Consider the following 22,660-nt stretch of genomic DNA (forward strand, 5'->3'; position numbering starts at 1 on the left):
AAACCCTGCCCTCCCTCTGCCAGGCTCAGCTGCTCCCCTTCTGCCCTGTACCCTGGAGACCAGGGGAACTGGTGTTAGTGCCACACAACGAAACCTTCTGGGAAAGGAGAGAGGACACAGATGCTCAAAAAAGGTAGGAATGTATTTTAGAAAACCACAGGTGGAAGGGACCTTAGTGACCTTCTGGTCCAGCTGCCCCAATGTGCTGATGTGGCCTGGGATTCGCCCAGGGTTCCACAGCCAGCCACTCCTTAGTGTTTAGTCTGTCTGATTCCCATAAAACTCAACAGGAGGATGGGATTTTTTTTTTTCTGTTACTGAGGGTTAACTCTGGACCCAAGATAAATAATTTGCTTAAAGACACACAGCAACACTGTTACCTGATTATCCTAGGGAGGAAAGGCCCAAAGGATACTGAGAGTACAGTTCATGGGGCGCTGAAGGTCATGCTCATACTCAAAAATCATTCTCACTTTTCCCAGGACACCACAGGATCTTATCTGTCGGGGAGTGCTTTTCTTTTTAATGGACCTCAATTTTCCTCTCAAGAAAATGGGCACAAGGATACACACCACTCACTGAGGGGAAGATGTTCTGGATTGTGTCCTGAAGCCCTTGAGAACTCACCAACTCTATCCCAGAAGTCCCAAAGAAGAGACACATGGAGCTGTCCTTGGGAGAGTAGGGTGCCATGGTGACAGAAGCCTTGACAACTGGGAGTGGGGAGCAGGCTGGGCCCAGAGGTGCCCTCAGGCAGAGAGTCCTAAGGGAATGAGCGCGGGGAGGACAGGGGGTGGCCTGGCCTCGTCAGCCCCTCCCAGCTGTCAAGAGAGCCCCTCGTCCGTTTCTGTCACAGAGGGCAGAGGGGGGCCAAGGCCGCAGGACTTCATGGCTCAGGCCTGAAGGACCTCCCCGCACGTGCTGGCATGTTCTTCTATTTCTCCTGCCGAGAACGGCAACTCGCAGATAGGACACTGGACCCAGGAAATGGGCGGCGAGCTCTCCGGAGAAGAAACCCACAGTACGTGCGGAGACAAAGATGGTGACGAGGCGGGAGAGGCTGGGGGAGGCGGGGAGGCCCCTCCACAAGTGGCAGCGTGCTGGGGAAGCAGGTCAATGCTGAAGGAGCCTGAGGGGGAGAGGAAAGAAGGAGGTAAGAACCCTGGGCCCACTCCTGGGCAGGAGGTCACCCCATGCAGCCTGAAGGGAACATCTGCTGGCAAAATGCAGCTGTTTTCATAAGAAAATTTTACTAGGGTTGAATATTTGACACCTGATGACATCCAGTCACAAGTCCACCAAACATTTTTTGAGGAAGTCCTATGTGCCTGACACTGCGAGGCGCTGAGGGATGTAAGCCCAGGCCTGTCCTCATGGACTATGGCATCTAGGGGTAAAGATAACTTGTGACCACAAATAACTGTCACAAACCACAGGGTGAGAAGTGCTAAGCCCAGGAGAATCAGAGAACGCAGCAGGAGCTCAGTGGGAGAGAATATCTGAGGTCAGAGAAGACCTGGCAAATAAGAACCACCTGAACAGAGCCTTAAGAGGAAGCAGAATTTGGTCACGGAGAAGAAGCTTTAAACAAAATTCCAGGTCCTCACTGATAGTGTTATAGTTTGCTTTGTTTCACGTTTCTCCCGAGGACAGAGCTGAGGTCCCTTCCTCAGCTTGGTGAACACAACGTGAGGAGGTGCTCGATACAGTCTTGTACGTAACTGCAGATGACAGAGGCCAGGGGCCCTGGCTCACTTGGTTCCTGGCAGCGCTCCCAGATCTCCTATTCCTCCCTCAAGGGACGCCTAGTATCCCCCCAACCACCCCTGTGCCCAAGCAGCTCACCTGCACAAATGGGGCACCACCCACGCTCCTGGACTCTGCTGCTTCGCCGCAGGTGTTCTTTCTGGCCTGCCTTTGCTAGCCCCCGCTGGTTTGGCCGAGTGTTTGAGTTGGATACAGGCCTGTGAGAAAGAATGGTTAAAGACCAGCTGTTAGCAAGAGGTCCTTGGGACCGAAGGAGCCTCAAACCAGGGTGAAAGGGTGCAGACGTGCTGCTGTGGAGCCAGAAGCCCTAGGCTGGGGTCCTGGTTTGCTCACTTGACGTATCAGACTTGAGGGAAGTCATTTAATCTTTGAATATCTGAGAACAGAGCTTCTATCACTGCCTTCAGGTTTATTATTTTTTTGCAGACATAATACACATCTCATAAAATTCACCCTTTTAGAATATATTATTCAGTGGTTTTAGGATAGTCACGAGGTCATGTAACCATTACAGCTTACTCCAGAATACTTTTATCACCCCCAAAAAGAAATCCTGAGCCCATTCGTAGTCACTCCGTATTCCTCTATTCCCACACACTCTGACATATTTTTTGTCCATTTAAAAAATGAGGTTATATTACTGAATTGTAAGGGTTCCTTACAACTTTTGAACTGTGGTGTTGGAGAAGACTCTTTTGAGAATCCCTTGGACTGCAAGGAGATCAAACCAGTCAATCCTAAAGGAAATCACTCCTGAATATTCACTGGAAGGGTTGATGCTGAAGCTGAAGCTCCAGTACTCTGGTCACCTGATGTGAAGAACTGACTCACTGGAAAAGACCCTGATGCTGGGAAAGACTGAAGGCAGGAGGAGAAGGGGACAACTGAGGATGAGATGGTTGGATGGCATCACCGACTCAATGGACATGAGGTTGAGCAAGCGCCAGAAGCTGGTGATGGACAGGGAAGCCTGGCGTGCTGTAGTCCATGGGGTCACAAAGAGTCAGACGCAACTGAACCATTGAACTGAACTGAAGGGTTCCTTTATATTTCTAGATACAAACCCCTTATTGAATACACGATATGCAAATATTTCCCCCCCCTTTTCTGAAGGCTGTCTTTTAATTTTCTTGACGGTGTCCTTTGAAGCAGAAAACAACTTAAATCTTAAAGAAGCCCATGAGATATAGTGCACCTGTCTTCATTTCTTCTGGTTTGCTTCCAGGGCCACCTCCTTGTCTAGCTCCACACCTGACACCATGCAGACAAGGACATCTTTTCTCTTGCTACCTTGCAAGTCCAGACCATGAGAGCAAGACCAGACACCAGGGTGCTCTCTAGCATAACCGAAACATGAGTTGGGGGTGGACAGGTGCAGAAGGACAGTAGGTTTGGGGAGGTGATTTGGGGCTTTCAGGTTGACCTACTTACCTGCGGCCTCCCACTTTCCTCCTCTTCATCCTGCCCACGTCCTTCTCTGTGTTCTGCTCCTCTGATCTGGGCTCTGTGTCAGAAACACTCATTAAATCTTATCTCATTAATAAAAGGCCCTTCACATACAAAATTCCTTGTTTTGAGACTATTCTATTCCCCTTCTCTGGTCAATTCCTTCTTGCTCTTTAAGTCTTAGATGAAGTGCTAATTGCTGTGAGGCAGGATTCTCTCATCTAAATCTGGTTATCCTATTATGCTTTGCCTTTGAAGTGCTTATCACACTTTTAAGTTTTAGATTTCCTTGTGTGACATGGATGCGTATCTCTCCATCAGGGTAGAAGCATTGCTATTTTATTTATTGTGGTGTCCCTGGCACCTAGCCCAGAGCCTTGCACATAGAGATGTGCAACTAACATCTGTCAAATGAACAGTAACAAAAGCTAGCAACAACGATTTGTCTAGTTATTCAGAACTTACAGAGCACCACATACAGCATTTACTATATATAATATTTTACATTTTTTATTTATTTTTATTTTCGGCTGTGCTGGGTCTTTGTTGCCTCATGTGCTCCTTTCCTAGTTGTGGTGAGTGAGGTCTACTTGTCATTGTGATGTGAGGTTCCTGGGCCAGCGCTCTTTCAATTATATACACTATTTGATTTTTCTTCTGGGAACAGGACACTGACCATCATCTTTTCTTCCATTTGATGTCCTGTTTGTGAGCCATCCTTGTGTAGCAATGATGCATTCAGGGAGGAAGGAGAGTGCTGGGAAGTAAGGAGCTGAAGGTAGGTCACGGGGCCTCACCTGTGCTGTCCTGATGAGTGGGACCTGGTTCTGCATGGTTGGTTTTAGGGTTTGCCACACGGGCTGGAGGTGCCCTGTGGGCAGCTGAAAGTACCATGCAGGCTGAACGCCCCAGAGTCCCCGGCTGCAGTTGCTTTAGGAAATTCTTGAGCTCTGAGATTTCCTTGGTGGTCCTGCGGGGAAACAGGGAGCATTTGGCTTCATTCAGAACAGAGATTGCATTTTGCTCACCCAGGTCAGCAGCATCTAACCAAGAAAGCCAGGTTTGGTATATATATCGGGTGAGGCCTAGAGTTTGGAAGTAACTGAGAGAACCCAGACAGGTCCTGTGTGTCTGTGACTGACCTGGTAGTCTCCTCCAAGAGAAAGAACTGAGAAGTGGCCAAGAGACCTCACTCTGGCAGTTACGTACGTTTGGGGATCCGGGAAGAATGTCCTCCGGATGGAAGGATTAGCCAGCCAGGGGCTGGGACCAGACTCCTGAGCATCAGAAGAGCCCTGAGAAGAAAATGGAGAAATATGAAGTACATATATTCACCACCAGGGGGCACTGTCACATAATGCCAGGGACAGTACCAAACTCAGGGTTTCCGTGAGGGAGTGTATTTGCTATAACTTGTACACGGCACTTTGGCTTGTCTATGTACACACTTTTCCCAGCTCTAAGATGTGAGATATGGTGATTTTGTGTAGTTAGATCCCTAGTATTAAGGATTTTGTTATGATTCTGAAAGACTCCAAGATAAAAGAACACAAGCTATTGGGAAAACCAGGTCTATGGGACTCATATTATATGCAAATTTGTATACATGTGTATACATACATGGGCTTCCCTGGTAGCTCAGCTGGTAAAGAATCTGCCTGCAATGCGGGAGACCTGGGTTCGATCCCTGGGTTGGAAAGATCCCCTGGAGGAGGACAGGCAACCCACTCTAGTATTCTTGACTGGAGAATTGCCCTGGACAGAGGACCCTGGTGGGCTACAGTCCATGGGGTCGCAAAGAGCTGGACATGACTGAGCGACTAAGCACAGTACAGCATAAACATACTCCACGGACAGAGGAGCCTGGAGGGCTACAGTCCACAGGACCGCAAAGAGCACGACACGACTGAAGCAACTGAGCACGCACACACGCATATACATAAATACACAACTCAGTGGACATGAGTTTGAGCAAACTCCAGGAGCTGATAAAGGACAGCGAAGCTTGGCATGCTACAGTTCATGGGGTCGCAAAGAGTCACTAAGACACAACTTAGTGACTGAACAACAACACGTATTTTTTAAAATTTGTACATATATAAATCGAACACATATAAAATTGATTCATGTAGGTACAAAACTCTAATCACTCATCTCTATATACCCATGTGAGAGAAACAAATTATACATACATAGGTATTTCTTTATATTTAAAAATAGTTCTATTTTGAACTATTTGGGGATATTTCAGTCATTTTTCTCTTTTAAATGTTTAAATTCCAGTAGGATTTATTTTGTGAACAATTTTGCTCACTTGCAACTAAAAACCTATCAGTTTTAGCCACCACTTCTAGCTATTTATAAAAAGATGTGCATATAGATATCCCATGTCTCTTTCTAGCATCAGACACTGTAACTATCAACAGGCATCGTATAAACCTTTTGGCTTCTCAATTCAGAAATGTCTATAAGCAATAATCAAGTATGGATAATTTCTACATAGATTTTATTCATGTGGTATGCTACAAATTCTTAATTTATCAAAATTCAATTTATCTGTGTCAATTCATCTGTGACTTTTTCCTTTTTTTCCCAAATTTCCTTTTTTCCCTTAAATTAAAAAAAAACAATTTCCTTTAATTTTAAGCCATAGATTCTTTTATTTATTATTATTTTTGGCCTCACTGCATAGCATGTGGAATCTTAGTTCTCCAACCAGGGACTGAAATGGACCCTTGGCAGTGAAAGCTCCACGTTCTAACCGCTAGACTGCTGGGGAATTCCCTCACAAATTCTTTTAAAGGTAAAATATCTTTCTTTCTTGTAGGGAATTATACATATATATGTCTTTCTTGTAAAGTATGACTTTGACCTCATTCTACAAGTTTGAGAAGTAGCATTTTTATTCACATTCACAATTTTCTAATATACCATTACAATCTCATCTTGGACTTAACATTAATTTTAAAATATTTAATTTTCCAGGTTTTTTTTCTTTTCTTTTTTATCTTGTCTCATAAATTTCAGAATGAATACTAATAGAAAGGGTTACTAGATGGGTATGTAGAGATGGGTTTCTAATTTTAACTATATAAATGAGACTAAGTATCAGGAATTGAAGGCTTTTCAGGTGGTGCTAGTGGTAAAGCACCCACCGGGCCAATGCAGGAGACATAAAGAGACGTGGGTTCGATCCCTGGGTCGGGAAGGTCCCCTGGAGGAGGGCATAGCAACCCCCTCCAGTACTCTTGCCTGAAGAATCCCATGGACAGAGGAGCCTGGCAGGCTACAGTCTATAGAGTTGCAAAGAGTTGGACAGGACTGCAGTGACTAAGCACGCATGCATGTTATCACAAACTGAGCTTCGAAGCACAGGCTTAGTGGAGTCTAGTGGCCTGGGTTCTAATCCAGTCCAGGACTTGTTTGGCAGTGACTTGGAACACCCACTACATTTCTCTGTGCTTCTGTTTCCTAACTGGAAAATCAAAGATCATGAAAGACCTTACCTCACAGAGTAATAAGCCTTTATATAGTGCTTTCACAATAATATACCATTAGAATGACATATTAGAAAAAAGTCTATGGCATTTGAGATATCTTAAATTATAAAACGGAGTGCCGTCCATTTGTTTCCACATATGAGCCCTCTCTTCGGAGAAGGTGATGGCACCCCACTCCAGTACTCTTGCCTGGAAAATCCCATGGACGGAGGAGCCTGGTGGGCTGCAGTCCATGGGGTCAAGAAGAGTCGGACACGACTGAGTGACTTCACTTTCACTTTTCACTTTCATGCATTGGAGAAGGAAATGGCAACCCACTCCAGTGTTCTTGCCTGGAGAATCCCAGGGACGGGGGAGCCTGGCGGGCTGCCGTCTATGGGGTCGTGCAGAGTTGGACATGACTGAAGCGAGTTAGCAGCAGCAGCATGAGCCCTCTCTTATGGAAATATTTCTGGACTCCTCTCCCTGGGGTATCAGAGAGGGCCTGGAATGTGCATCATTCTGCTCTTGCTGTTCAATGTCTGACATGACTCCGAGTTGCTGACTGCCTCCTGCTCGATCCCACCATGGCCCTAAAGGTGCAGAGTAATTTAGATATCTGACCAGAATGGAAAAGACTCTAGGAAGCATTCATTTAGCCTATCATTAAGGACACCAGATGTCCTAGTTTGCCCGGGACACCCTGCTTTATGTCTGTCGTCTTAAGTATAATTACTAATAGCATTCTTTTTGGCTCTTGAAGTATCTCAGATTGGATGATAAATTTTATGGTGACCATACCTACCACTCCCCTCTGAAAGGTTATTTATATAATCAACATTTATACTAGAAAGTCTACTTTGCTCTAGGCACCATCCTAGCTGCCAGGAATGCCTGGTGGAACAAGACAAACAGGTCCCTAAATCTCCCAGAGCTCCCACTTTATTGAACAGCCAGGCCACAGAGTTCCGGAACCCACAGGGACAATGCTGGCAACCTGGCAGAGCACAGAGAACTGCTTCCATCGACCCTTTTGCATTTTCAGCCCTTCCTACAGGGGAAGAGTAAATCTCTTTTACCTTGCCTCAGCACTCTGGGCCTCTCCCAAGGCTGTGTGACAAAAGCCTCTCTCCCACTCTGTCCGCTCCAACTCCATCTTCTCTTCCCAAAGTGTGGTCTCTTGTTTTTTGTGTTTTTTTTTCCAGTAACCTCAACAGGAGCAACACCTGTGAGGTTCACTTGTGGGAATCAAAATTCTTTTGGCTTTACCAAATGAAGCTTCTAAAAAATGTACTGTGTCCACAGGAAGCACTGTGATGTAATGGCAGGAGACCTGGCTTCCTTCCAGTCCCTACTCTGCTCTGTGTGAATTAAAATATATACATTTCCCTATCTCAGATATAAAATGATGGGGTTGTGGCTTGATGATCTCTAAGTATTTTTTTATCTCTAGAACTCTCTGGCTCTAGCCTTGTGTGATTACATCTTCATATTTGTGAGTGAATTATGGGGGAGGGTATTGGCTTGGAAAGATAAATGGAGACATGAGTGGTAAGAAACCAGGAGGAGTGAGATCAGCCGTAGAAGAAAAAAATAACTAGAAAACTTTTCCCAGTAGTCATGTATGGATGTGAGAGTTGGACCATTAAGAAGGCTGAGCACCAAAGAATTGATGCTTTTGAATTGTGGTGTTGGAAAAGACTCTTGAGAATCCCCTGGACTGCAAGGAGATCCAACAAGTCCATTCTAAAGGAAATTGACACTGAATATTCATTGGAGGACTGATGCTGAAGCTCCAATACTTTGGCCACCTGATGGTAAGAGCCGACTCACTGGAAAAGACCCTGATGCTGGGAAAGATTGAGGGCAGGAGGGAGAAGGGAACGACAGAGGATGAGATGGTTGGATGGCATCACCAACGGAATGGACATGAGTGTGCACAAGCTCCAGGAGATAGTGAAGGACAGGGAAGCCAGATATGTTGTGGTCCTTGGGGTCGCAAGGAGTCAGACATGACTCAGCGACTGAATAACAATAGAACAAATGGTCCAACAGCTTTGTGCACACTGCACTGAAGGCTCACTTGCTTGGCTCCTGTGTGTGTGAGAATGAAGGAAAGGTGTTCATGCCTATTTGTGAGAAAGGGCCACAAGCCCATTTATGTTAGTATTTAGTTTCTTAAATATTATTATTATATTCTTATTTATATATTCTTATTATTTATTTGGCTGTGCTGGGTCTTCATTGCTACGAGGGTTTTTCTCTAGCTGTAGAGAGCAGGGGCTGCTCTTGAGTTGCAGTGTGTGAGCCTCTCATTGCAGTGGCTTCCCTTGCTGTGGAGCATGGGCTCTAGGGTGTGTGGGCTTCAGTAGTCGTGATATGTAGACTCAGTAGGTAGTTGCAGCTTCCAGGCGCTAGAGGCTCAGCAGTTGTTGTGCATGGGCTTAGTTGCCCTGTGGCATGTGGAAATCTTCCCAGACCAGGGATCAGACTTGTGTCTCCTGCACTGGCAGGTGGATTCTTTACCAGTGAGCCACTGGGATGCCCGTTTTTTTTTTTTAATTAATTAATTTCTTTTCTTTTTGGTTGTGCTGGGTCTTCACTGCAGTGCACAAGGTTAGTTGCTCTGTAGCATGTGGGATCTTAGTTCTCCATGAGGAATCAAACCTGCATACCCTGCACTGGAAGGCAGATTCTTAACCACTGGACCATCAGGGAAGAACTTATATTCATATTTGAATGTGTATGTGTGTGTGTATCCATCCCTAAATCAAGCACCAGCTTCCTAACTAGGAACAGAAAAGGCTGGGACCTGCTAAGTCCCCCATGGTACATACCTGGCTCAGCCCTGAGCTCACAGGGACCGAGGGACCCTCCACAGGGTCATCTAAGGAGTCCAGAGAGGAACACACCCGCAGGAAGGCCAGGCCAAAGGGCTGATGACGTGTGAAGGGTTGGGAGCAGCTCAGGCGAAGTCGATCCCATGACTCACTTGAGGCTGGGGCCAGGAAGTCAGCTCAAGGAGAAAACAAGAAGGAAATGAGGGAGAAATGAAATGGATGAATGGTTGGGAGAAAGGGAGAGAAGGTCAGTACTGCAGAGAGGAAAGAAAGGACTGGGACTACAGAGTGAATTCCACCCTAAGGGAGAACGGAGGCCTTTCCTCCCCCAGGCTCGGGCGCTCAGGATCGGGCAGTACCACGCAGGCCAGTCAGGGCCCTCTCAGACCCAGCGCCTTGCCTTCCCACCATCGCTCCTCTGTCCTGGTGCCATGCTGTTCCCAGCATGACTATATCCTCGGTCCATACCTCTCCACAGACCTTACCGCTGTCTCGTTTTAACAGGGGGTATCCGGAGGGTTGGAGTCTGAGGTGACCACTTGCCCAGTGGATCAGCTGAGCTATATCCACCCTTCCTGGACCATGAGACCCCAATCTCCCTCAAGGCACTACCTGCTCTACATGCTTGCTCACTGGCTCACAGACCAGTACTCCCAACCCTTCTCATCTTCCATTCCCAGATCTAAGTATACGTCATCTCGTATCCCACCTCGTATCCCAGGTCACTTCTCCTTCACAACATTACAAATGCCTCCAATTCAGACACAGACGAATGAGTCCTTCCTAGACTGCAAGTCCCTAGAGGCGAGGAATCAGACCACGCATTTCTTGTGCAGTGCCCAGTGAACACTGAGATGTGCAGCGAAGAGGACTCGGGAAACACTGTACACAACATAACCACACCATCACACAGCCTTCCTGCACTTACAGGAGTATTTTTCCTACACTCACACACATGTATCTGCTGTTGCCGTTTAGTCACTAAGTCGTGTCTGACTCTTTGGTGACCCCATGGACTATAGCCTGCCAGGCTCCTCTGTCCATGGGGTTTCCAAGGCAAGAAGAATACTAGAATGGGTTGCCATTTCCTCCTCCAGGGGAATCTTCCCAACCCAGGGATCCAACCAGCATCTCCTGCTTGGCAGGCGGATTCTTTACCACTGAGCCACCAGGGAAGCCCTATACACATTTATACAAACACTCTAATCACAGATGTGGGTTCTATATCTGGCTTCACTGAATCACATGTTATGTGTAAATATAAATCATAGCTCGTAAGTATCTCTATCAGGTATCAGGTATGATAGAGGTATCAGTACCTCTATCAGGTATTGTCATCACAGAGAACTCACACACAAACACACCACGCAGTGGTTCACTCATTACCCTATCCCCCCACAGATATAAGTGAGCCCCTGCTTAGGCTCCCTTCACAATACACACCTTCCAGCTGGCACAGCCCTCTAGAGTCCAGCGTCTCTCTTTTTCATTACCACTGTCTCTCTCAGTCTCTCATTTCTGCTTTTGCCCTCCTCACCATCTTTTTTTTTTTTTTTTTTTAATATTTATTTGGCTCACAGAATCTTTTAGTTACAACATGGATCTAGTTCCCTGACTAGGGAATCAAACCTAGGCTTCCTGCATTGGGAGCATGGAGTCTTAACTACCAGACCACCAGGGAACTCCCTCTCCTTACCATCTTTAAACATGCGGACCCCTGAGCGGTTTTTTCCCTGCTTTGAATCAGCCAGGGACATCAGCATGGTTGCAGGGAGCAGGGTGACGAAAGGTCTGTCCAGGGACCAGGAGGAACGACCCACGTCAATTTGCAGGAAAGCACAACCACAGTTACCTGGGGACAGAAGGTTGCGAGAAAGTGAAGGTGGGATGACGGGCTCCCCTGACTGCCCACAAGGGGATTGGTGGGCAGAGGACATTCCTCCATTCTAGAGCTCAGAAGAGGCCCAGAGAGGTCGAGCAACACAGTGAGCCAGCAACTGAAGTGGGATGGGACCTCAGCCGCTAAATGAAGGCTCACTGTGTTCCTCCCAGCCAGAAACTTTCCCTGACCCAAGAGACTCACAGTTTCCCTGTCCTCTGGCTCTGGTGGGCAGTGCTGAACTCTGTCTCTCTCTGAAATCCTTCCTAGGGAGCCTGACGTCTCTCTGTCCTGACAGAGCTGAGACAGACAGCCTTGTCAATTCTCTATTTCTAGAGAATTCTAAGGCCAGCCTCCTCAACCCAAAACTCCTGTGGAGCCTTCCTGCATGAACCTGCACACTTCATCCCCAAGCATCCTCCTGCCACTGATATTTATTTTTAATTGCATTTTCAGTTTTCCGTTTTTAATCTTCTGGCGGCACTGCACAGCACATGGGATTTTAGTTTCCCTACCAGGGATCAAACACACGCCTCCTACAGTGGAAGTGCAAAGCGCAGAGTCTTAACCACTGGACTGTCAGGGAAGTCCCCCTATATATATATATATATATATATATATATATATATATATACACATTTTATAAAATTTTAAATTAAATTTTACCTTTTTCCTGGCCGTGCTGTGCGGCTTATAGGATCTTAGTTCCCCGACCAGGGATCAAAGCTCCTTGCAGTGGAAGTACAGCCTTCACCACTGGACCACCGCTATATACCACTAATATTTAGAGGCATATACAAGTTCTATCTGTTGGCACTTAGGTTTGTTAATGTCCTAAGGCTTCACCAAGACCACTCAGATCAAAGCAAGGCAGGTATGCTGTGTAACTAAGGGAATGGCATTCACAGGGTTCAGCAATATCAAATGCCTGCCCCAGGGGCAAGGGCCACATATCCCCTTCACGCCAGGTAGGGCTTGCACCAGGAAGGCTGTTCAGCGAGACTGCATTCAAACACACTGCTGCAGCCCTGGGAGGGAATGGTACTCCTGTGCTCCCCACAGAGGTTCCCAGGCCTTGGAGAACTCACTCACCCACATCAATGTAGCCAATGGGCACTGCCCTCTCCAGCTGCAGCTCCACTTTCAGTTGCCCACTCTTGTCCTGAGGACAGCTGAGCCAAGGTCCCCTCTGACTGTCTGGGTTCAGCAAATTCTCCACTGGATATTTGGGATCCTAAGTCAGAGAGAGGAGGAGAAAATGAGGAACCTCATCAAGGGAAAAAAGGATGTCCATGAATGAGGGATCTCTACACTCTTAAACCTTTCCAGGATCCTAATGGAAAAGGCTTTAGACAGGAGTCCATCTCTCACGTACTAAGGGATTTACAGACATCGCTTATCTCTTCTTTGGTTTCTACTACCTCATTTAATCCTCCTCATAACAACTTTAGGTGGTTACTATCATTGCTTCTTAGTTAAAAGATGAACAAACAGATGCTTAAGTTCAGAAACTTACCCAAGGCCACAAGACCAAATAACCAACCAAAGTTGGAACTCCTAGGTGTCTGAATTCAGAATTCTTAACCACCACATAATACTACAGTCTTTCCTAGGCATCCACAGGGGATTGGTTCCAGAACTCCCCTGTATATGAAAATCGGTGGATGCTCAAGTCTCTTATATAAAATGGATATGTATTTATATCGTGTACTTTACTCATCTCTAGATTACTTATAATAACTAATACAATGTAAATGCTATGTAAATAGTTATAAATACAATATGAACACTATGTAAATAGTTGCCAATATGTGGCAAATTCATGTTTTGCTTTCTGGAACTTTCTGGAATATTTTTTCGCCTGCATATTTTTGACCTGTGGTTGGCTGAATCTGGGGATGTGGAACCCATCCATATGGAGGGATGACTGTTTCATTTCATTTATAAGGTGCTCTCACAGACATGTATCTTTAAAGTAACCCTATGAGATAAAAAACACAAAGATTTTTACTCTAAGTTTACAACTGATGGTTAGAGATAAAGTAATTTGTTCAAAGACAATATTAAAACTGAGATAAAAATTCTCAGTTCTGACCCAAGTCAGGTGTTTTTTGGTGGAAAGGCCTTGAACAAACTACTTTTTCTCCCTGGATCTAAATTTCTTTCTAAGTTAAGGAGGGGGAGACTAGACTCATGGTTTTCAATCTTATTTTTTTTTTTTTAGCAATAAAACCCTTCCTTTTAACTGAAATCTTACACTAAAGATTATTTATTTTTTCAATAATAAATATTTTCAAAAATATTTTGATACTAATTATCAATATTACTCGGAGAAGGCAATGGCACCCCACTCCAGTACTCTTGCCTGGAGAGTCCCATGGATGGAGGAGCCTGGTGGGCTGCAGTCCATGGGGTCACTAGGAGTCGGACACGACTGAGCGACTTCGCTTTCACTTATCACTTTCATGCACTGGAGAAGGAAATGGCAACCCACTCCAGGGTTCTTGCCTGGAGAATCTCAGGGACGGGGGAGCCTGGTGGCTGCCGTCTATGGGGTCACACAGAGTCGGACACGACTGAAGTGACTTAGCATAGCATAGCATAGCATCAATATTACTTATCATTATCAAATAATTTAAAATTTTTTCAAAAATAAAAGTAGAGCTATGGTTAAAGCACTGGTTGAGGAGCCCAGAGACATACTTGTGGCCCTTCCCTTAAACTTCCAGAAGAGGGTTTCTAGGAGTTCAGTTTGGAAATCACAATATTAGAAGAGAGCTAATGTCCTCTAGCACTTCATAAGGCTGAGTCCATGAAGAAAACCATTTAGGCTGACCATGTAGGTAAGAAAGATAACGGTAGTTTTTATTTTATTTCACTTTGGAGTTGACATAGTAGTTCATAAAGACTTTCTACGGGGCTTTCTGAAACGTGGGGATATTTTCGACTGTCATAGTGACTAGGAAGCATTGTTGTCACTAGGGTCTGGAGGCCATGGACTAAACATCTTAGAAGGCATAGGATATCGCTATAAAAACGAAGACTTCTCCTACACAAAACACCAATGGCACCCCTTGAGAAAGACTAGAGTAACAGAAAGGGAAGTGTGGGGAGGAGCAGGAAATGGATAGAGAGATGACAGTGGAGGACAGGGCCCAGCATCTAGCACTAACTGGGATAACTGCGATTTCCTGGAAGTGGATTCATAGGAGGGATGCTGAGATCCCCTTTGATGGCAGCAGTGTTATCCTTACAGGTCAGGGATGACCTTGAGTGCCCTAGCCTGATCTCAACGACAGTGTGACTACATTGCCCTTCTGGGGACCCTGGTATAGACTCTGGGCCTATAGCTTTGCCAGCTGCCTCCAGAGAAGGGTGGAATCCTGAGGTTGCTTCCTTCTTTACCTTTGAGGCCCGCTTTCATGTATCCTGCATTGCTCTGAGAGCAACCTGAAGGCAAGAGCTGTATTTCCTGCCTTTGACTCTGAACTCCTAAAGAAGGGACAATGGCTCTTCTTTTGAATTGGGAGTTTCCTGAAAGTTGGAGCTACTGCTGCTGCTAGGTTGCTTCAGTGGTGTCCAGTCTCCTTTTTTTTCTTTCACTCTTTTCAATCACCAGGAAAAAAAACCATGCCTGCTAATTAACATACCTGAGAGGAGAATGACACCACGTGGCTAATCCTCACTGGAGCCATGGTGGGCCCAGCAGTTGTCCTAAGCACAAGGCAAAATGCTTTCTCCTGAGATTTCTTCTGTCACCACTTTGGTGCCTATATTTTGGTCCCATCCACTTCCAGAAGAGAAGGAATCATCATGTTACTACTGAAGAAGAGAACAAAAGGAAAATAAACAAGCCTTGAATGTTTTTCTGGTAACAGAAGTTATTTACATCAGTACATGAGTCACTATTTCTGATGACCATGATGGTGTTGGTGGGGTGGTGGGAGCAGATCTAGAGTCGCTGATGAAATTCCAACAAAAGTAAAACAACTGGAATGCAATAGAGCAGCAAGTACAAACATATATATATACATATAATAAATAGAATTATTGTACTATATATATTTTATATATATGTAAACACGTAGATGTTGTATTTATATGAAGGTGAGCCCTCAAGGCATGAACTATGCCTTAAATTATCCATCTTTATAACCCTAGATTCTACCTAGCACATAGTAAAGAGGTGCAACAAACATTCAACTAAATAAGGAATACAAGATTCTTGTTTTTTTTCCTTCCCATAAAACGAATCTTCTTAGATTAAGTTACTTCTCTACTAGAGATCTTCAAGGGCTTGCTGACATACGCAAATCCCTTGCTATATGGTAGGACTAAATAAACTTTAATTCAGTTTGACCCCTCAAAGCATCTACAACATAGATCTGTCCATTTCCTGGTTTATCTCCTACTATTCCTTTCAGCAGGGGATGTTTTACCATAATTACTTTATTTATTTAATCTTAAAAGTTTATGTGGGAATTTGTGTTTTGTCTTTTGCTAAACTTTTTATGGAAAAATTTAAATATATGTGAACACACACACACATGTATTAGTATAATGAACTCTCATGCATCACCTAGCTTCAACAATTCCTTGGACAGAGAGAGGTATTTTAAAGTTGTCGGAATGTCTTTAGATGGGATCTCTCTTCAAATATTTTCCTGCCCTTTCACTCACGTTTCTTCACTCACGTGGTCCCTGAAATGAGTCCATGACCTCGATATACTCATGTCATAATAGTCTTGTGTCCTTCCCACCAAAAAACCTTTTTCCCACCTCTGAGACTTTGTTCATGCCATTGTCTCTGCTTGGAATGCTCTTTCCTTCTTCCGCTGACAAATTTAATGCATATTTGATGGCCAAATGTCACCTCCACTCTGCTCAGCACTCAAAGTGATAGCTCCCTCCTCTCAATTCTATATTACAATAATCTGCATATGTCTTTTGTCCCTTGACCAACTGTAAGCTCTTGGAAGACAGGCTTCATGTTTGATTTATTTCTGTATCCTCATTAAGAGGGAGAAACATAGTTTCAGATTAACCAGTGTCCGCTGAATGAATGACCATAAAAATTAGGCTCCAAATGGTCAGCCATCATGGAATGCTCAGAGTGAGGTAGCTGCTGTGACAGCAGTAACCAAAGTCTAATGAATACCCTTCTAAAGGTCACAGGTTGCATTCAAGATGGTACCAAGGCTTCAAAGAAAGAAGAGGTCAGGGTGAGTCCTGAGTCACCTCCCAGGCCTTTAGATTAACTAAAGCTGATTATTCTCATTCTAGGAACTCACTGAACATTCAACAATTTTTCTTACTCTCTGCTAGATACTGGAGACAGAAAAATAAATAACATAGATAGGGTCTCTGTTTTGGAGAAACTCCCAGTATACACCTGTGATTTGATGGAAAAACTCCACCATCTCTCATAACTAACATACACATCTGACTGAACCAGTCCCAACACTACACTCCAGGCTTGGGGACCCTGAAGCTGTCAATCTTAGATATTTTATTTAGCTAATATTTTGAGGAGGGGGGTGTCTAGGAGGTACCAGACATTGGACCAGGTTACACAGTGGTGAATAAGACATATACAGTATTTTTTATGAAGATCACTATCTATCAAATTGCTTGTTCTCACAGGATTAAGTGCTTTCTGACCTCACTGCCCTTGCATATGCTGTTGTTCTTGGTTTTTGGCATCAGCTTATTTATTCTGTGTGTACCCACACTGAGCAGTGAGCTCTTTGAGGATATGGATTTTTGTCATGCTCATCATCTCCCACACTTTAGAGAGATGCTGGAACACAGTAGGCATAAATAAATATTCATTGAAAAGAGTACTTCTTAGGTCAATATAATTCAATCAGAATTGCTCAGAAGTTTCTGGCAAACACAAACTCATCAACCAATAATGAGCCACAAACTGCTATTGTTTTTAAATTTTAAATACTACAAATCGGCAAGAAAAGGGCAAGCAGTCCAATATAAAACTGGGGAGACAATACAAACATACAGTTCGCATAAGATAAAATCTGAAAGACCAATACCCCATATAAAAAAGTGCTCAGCCTCACTGATAATAAGGAAAGTGCAAATACCTGTTCCTCTAAGACTGGAAAAAATAGAAAAGTCTACAATATGAAGGAGTGGCAATAATATGGGGAAATGGGCTCTCTCATAAACACTTCCAGCACATCTTAATTCTGACTAGCTACATTTCAAGAATAGCCACGTGTCCTGGTTTACTTAAACAGTGCAGCTCTAGCTCCTGTGCATAAAAAGATACATGTAATGTTTCTAATAGCAAAAAGCATAAAACTCTAATGTCCACTAGTTGAGGAATGGATGAATGAAATTTTCTATATCATATGGAATACTATATAACAGTTAAAAGGAATAAATTAGATGGAAACATGGAGGATACACTGCCTCCCCCCAAAACAGTGAAAGAATAAGTTATATAAAAAAATAACTATATATAGAAAAATAGCATTTAGTTTCTTTACAAAAGGAAATGAAACAATACTTGTACTGCCCACTGAATACACACTATTTTTTTTTTTTTCAACAGACTGGGAGAATACACAGCTAATTATAGGACTTGCTTCTAGGGAGAATGAAAGGGTAATGAATCTGATAGTAAAGGACACAGATAAATTCCATTTCTGTTTCATATTATCTTTCTTAAAAATGAGTATGCAAATAGATTATGATGTCAATCGTCAATTGGGGGTGGTGAGTATACGGTGTTTATAATATTCTTTGTACCCAGTTTCACATAATAAATATAATTCCCATTTTAAATAAATGTAGATGGTCCCAAATAGGGTTGACGGTCAATCTAATAATGTGAGCCCACAAGACATCCTAGCCCTATCTATGCTGAGGATTCAGCCGGGACCTCCGGGGGGGCAGGATGAAGTGTAAGCAGGGACCACAGGGTTGCGAGGTGTAGGGTTCAGATGTACAAAGTACAAAAAAAACAGGGTGCTGGAAATGAGATAGGAAAACTGTAAGCTGGGGTGCAGCATAGTGAGTAAGATGTGCAGGACGGGAGTAAGGGTAGAAGCTGCGGACGCAGTGTGTGGGCACAGTAAAGAATTCGAAGATGTGTGAAGTGGATCCGGAGGCGTGAGAGCTTAAGAAGTAGTTTGGGGGCGGTGTAAGTCCCGCAAGACTCTTCAGCTCTCAGATTCCTGAGTCTAAGCCGCTACTTCCACCGCTTCTCGGAATGCGCTATTCTGTCCACTTCCTTTATGGCCACCCTTCCTCCCTTTTGTCCATTCTCCTCTCCATCGAAAACCCGAATGACCCTCACCCGGGATAATGGACCTCGAAGTGCCACCGCTGCCTTAGATCTTGGACCGCCCCCCCCCCCCCCCCCAAAAATTCTCCCGCCAATTTGGCTCTCTAACCTCCGCCTTCTGACTCGAAGCACCACTCTTCCGCCTCCCGAAGCCCGGGAACAGGTTCTGGGGCCTCAAGAAGCCGCTGTTTCCGGAAAATGACTCGCACTAAGGTAAGAAGACACGTGCTATAGACAGAAAAATACATTCGGGTGGTTTACGTTTATTTCACGCATTGCAAATCTCCTTGAGAGAGCGGACTTTAAACTTCCGGGTCAGTTTCTATGCATTCTGGGAAATGTAGTCCCGTAGTCTCCTCGCTTCCCTCGAGTTGCCCATTGAGGGAGCGTCGCAAAGTAGACAGCTTAGGTGCCCTTCTCTTTGGTTCTACACAGGGGCAAATTGGTGACATATTTGTACTGAAAATAATACAAGGCTAATTTCTCATTTCCCAAGATCCCTCCTCCGCCGCCGAAGTTTACAAGTACACGGAATCCACCCCTCCTTAACCTTTAAGTGGGTAGCAGGCAGACGGTCTCTTAGTTGCCTTCGGGTCTCTGCCTGTCTTGGTGCCCCGCCCCCTCTGCCGAAGCTTGTACAGCCGATTGGCTAGCAGCAGTTGAGCGGCGGAAGCAGCTGGCTCGCGCGGGGCCTGCGGGGAGGGGGAGAGCCGTGAAGATGGCGGCAGTGGTGGAGGTGGAGGTTGGAGCCGGTGCTGCCGGGGAACGGGAGCTGGATGAGGTGAGAAGAGTTGAGAGTTGAGGAGAAGAAAGATTCAGCCTGAAACTGAAGGGAAGGGAGGGGAGGTATCGGGAGTAGGGGTCCTAGGAGAGACGAGATCTTTAGAGGGAAGGAGCCAACTGGGGAGCGGGTGCGCGGAGAGGGAAATCTGAGGTACCCAGGACTCGGGGACTCTGAGGCAGTCATGGGGTAGAAGATTTGCAGCAACCTCAAGGGTGGAGGGTGGGGTACAGAGAGAGAAGCCAGAGAGGTAGGGGTGTTAAGATTTAGGATTATTAGCTAAGGGTCCTGGGGAGGACTGAAGGGCTGCCAGGTGGTTTGAGTTAGAGGGGCGTAGACGTCTGTGAGGGAAAGCCGGGTTTTCACTGAGGGAAAGGAAAGGACCGTCTGGGTTAGGAGTCGGGGCGGGGGACGCGGACCAGGGAAGAGTGTTTATCTACTAGTATTACAGGTTTGAGTTATTTTTTATGTTAGAGCGCTTTAAGTTCTAGAACTTTGTACGTAATGTGGGCTCGATAGAGTTTTGGTCAACGAATGATAGAACGAATGGGTGAATGAACGATTGTATAGCGAAATTTATCCATTCACTCACTTAAACGTTTCAGTATCACCTTTGAGCGAAGCTCAGGGGTAGGTGCTAGGGACCTTCCCATAGAAGAACCCAAGGTATGGTGGTAGGATACGCACAAGAAGTCTTTTCATCGGAGGTATGACGGTGGCACCGAGAAGAGGGGACCAGTTCAGTTTGGGGTAGGGAAGGCTTCTCAGAGGAGTCGAGTCTTAACGAATCAGCGATTACCTCTCTTTCACCCTTTCCCTCTTTCCTATTAGACTTACGAGTTTTTTGAGAGTGAGCTGTTGAGGGTGTATGTCTCTTTTACCTACGTAACAGGCATTTAACAACGGGTGTATTCAGTGACCAGTGGTCCTTGAAGGAAATCACTAGGAGGAAGGAGACATTGAGTTTGAAGGGAATGAAGGGACAGCGCTGAGAAGCAGAGAGAGAAGGTGAGAAAGGAAAGGGAAAAGATTCCCAGGCCAAAGGTACATTCATGGCTAGGGGTGCCAGTGGTCTTGCCCATGACAGCATATGGACAGCAGGGAGGAATAGGAGAAAGGGGTTTGATTGTCAGGGATGGAACCAGTGGGATCTCTGAGGGATCAGCTTCTTAGAGGCCTTGGCTGGGTGGGGATTGGGGATGAGGCCCAGAGAAAAGGAGTAGAAGTGGACTTGAGAAGCAAAGCTTGTTGTTTGTTGGTGGGATGACTTGGAGGTTTGGGTTTACCTGATTGGGAACATTAAGATGGGGAGAGGAGACTGAGAAACTAACAAGTGGTCAGAGCAGGGAGAGATTTTTAAAGAACCGTTTTAGACCCATATCTTTCAGTCACTAAAGACTAGGAATGTTTGGATACCACTTGGTTGGTGAAGTGGGGTAATTGTGGAAATGACTTCCAAGCCCCTTTCAGCTTTAAGTTTCTGTGATTATGCTTTCCTGTAGTTCAGTGAGATGTATTTGAAAGTGCCTTGTAAAAGTAAACAATGTGTTTAGGTTATTATACATGCTTTGTTAATCATGGCCTCCTTTGAGCGGGGGCGGGGTGGGGGGAGCTGATATCAGTTACATATACCAGGGTTCATTGAGATAAAGAGCAAACGTTTTGGCAAAGCAGAAAATAAAGTTTTGAAGTTAGGTATTTTTGATTTTTGCTTATCTTCCTTATTGTTTTAAAAACCTAAGTGCTTCTAGTATCATAATTATACTTCCAGAGTGTCATGCCTAGAAGTCAACTTTATATGAAGCACTAGCATTCATCCCAGAAACTTCTGTTCCTTGTTTCATTTACTAAGAAATAATATAATCTGCTGTCTGGAAATTCTGTGTGGACTGGTTCTGTCCTTTTCCTTGTGTGTTTAAGAAAGTAACTCTGGGAAGCAGGAACAGTTTTCCCTTCAAGCTCAAATAAGGAGGGGGAGAGGCAGGGGTATGGTCTGGCTGACCTTAGTTTGTGAGTGAGTTTCTACTAAAGCTTCCCCAGCTGTTTTTTAGCATCCTTAACTAGTGAAACAGAAGGTGAAATCCATCCTTTAATTTGTAATTATGGGAATCTTCCATGTATTACGCACTGGGAATTCAAAGATGAGTAAGACAGGATCTTTACCAATTTGTAATGTAGAGAAAAGACATGCAAATGGCCCGCTGCAATACTAGATACTTTTTATAATGGAAGGGTGTAACAGATTCAGTGGGGCGCTAGAGACAAGCACTCAAATCTGCTGAGAGTCATTGAAGTCTTTATGATGGAGATGGGTTGAAGCTGAAGAATGAAAGGTTAGGTTTACAAAGAAGCATGTAGTATCAGAGTTGCTCTCCTTTAACACTTTCTACTTGGTAGAGAAACTACTGTGAAGCTCAGATTATAAAAAAGTAATGGATAACCTAGCTAAGATGCCACTTCTTTGGAAAGACTGCATGCTCTGATTTCTTTAGGATATCTGATCTGTTTTCCAGTATCAGATGTCCTTAGCATAAGCAGTCTGGAATAGCAGCCATTAGTTTATTCATATTCTTTTCCTTTCCTTTTTTCTTTTTCATTATTACTTTCTATAGTAGTTTTTTTTTTTTTCCTTGAATCCCATGGTTCTTTTTTTTTTTTTTAAACTGTACATAATTGTATTAGTTTTGCCAAATATCAAAATGAATCCGCCACAGGTATACATGTGTTCCCCATCCTGAACCCTCCTCCCTCCTCCCTCCCCATTCCATCCCTCTGGGTCGTCCCAGTGCACCAGCCCCAAGCATCCAATATCATGCATCGAACCTGGACTGGCAACTCGTTTCATACATGATATTTTACATGTTTCAATGCCATTCTCCCAAATCTCCCCACCCTCTCCCTCTCCCACAGAGTCCATAAGACTGTTCTATACATCAGTGTCTCTTTTGCTGTCTCGTACACAGGGTTATTGTTACCATCTTTCTAAATTCCATATATATGCATTAGTATACTGTATTGGTGTTTTTCTTTCTGGCTTACTTCACTCTGTATAATATCTATAGTAGTTAAGGTAGTTTAGGTTTCACTTACTGCTTCTCCTGAATAGAAAAGAGGGCTTAGGAAAAGAGCTACTAGTAAAGACCACTGTTTATTGAGCCC

At 44.6% G+C, this 22,660-nt stretch overlaps 2 protein-coding genes across 8 annotated transcripts in view; one reads left to right on the top strand and one right to left on the bottom strand.

Moving 5' to 3' along the window:
* Positions 1-121: 121 nt before the first annotated feature.
* XNDC1N (XRCC1 N-terminal domain containing 1, N-terminal like) lies at positions 122-19,392 on the bottom strand. 2 transcript variants are annotated; one of them, XM_055548963.1, is made up of 11 exons: positions 19,271-19,392; positions 18,830-19,147; positions 15,062-15,230; positions 12,504-12,645; positions 11,229-11,384; positions 9,530-9,708; positions 4,423-4,508; positions 4,011-4,183; positions 3,199-3,271; positions 1,846-1,964; positions 122-1,129 (listed from the first exon to the last, which is right to left on the bottom strand). In XM_055548963.1, the coding sequence occupies exons 3-11, from the start codon at positions 15,104-15,106 to the stop codon at positions 894-896; spliced, it is 1,209 nt and encodes a 402-aa protein (XP_055404938.1). In that variant the 5' UTR covers positions 15,107-15,230; positions 18,830-19,147; positions 19,271-19,392; the 3' UTR covers positions 122-893. The 2 variants fall into 2 exon arrangements, with proteins under 2 accessions (XP_055404938.1, XP_055404937.1); XM_055548962.1 differs by having other exon boundaries at positions 15,062-15,233.
* The window catches only part of RNF121 (ring finger protein 121), a 79,742-nt gene continuing 76,435 nt past the window's right edge, over positions 19,354-22,660 (top strand). For 2 of the 6 annotated variants that reach the window (XM_055548964.1, XM_055548965.1), the window contains exon 1: positions 19,482-19,501. In XM_055548964.1, the coding sequence (XP_055404939.1) occupies positions 19,497-19,501 (5 nt within the window). In that variant the 5' untranslated portion in view covers positions 19,482-19,496. Of the gene's footprint in view, positions 19,502-20,154; positions 20,209-20,393; positions 20,510-22,660 lie in introns of those variants that run through there. The other 4 variants (XM_055548968.1, XM_055548966.1, XM_055548969.1 and 1 more) reach the window with 4 other exon arrangements.

Source organism: Bubalus kerabau, chromosome 15, assembly GCF_029407905.1.
Source record: "Bubalus kerabau isolate K-KA32 ecotype Philippines breed swamp buffalo chromosome 15, PCC_UOA_SB_1v2, whole genome shotgun sequence".
NCBI classification, from domain to species: Eukaryota; Metazoa; Chordata; class Mammalia; order Artiodactyla; family Bovidae; genus Bubalus; species Bubalus kerabau.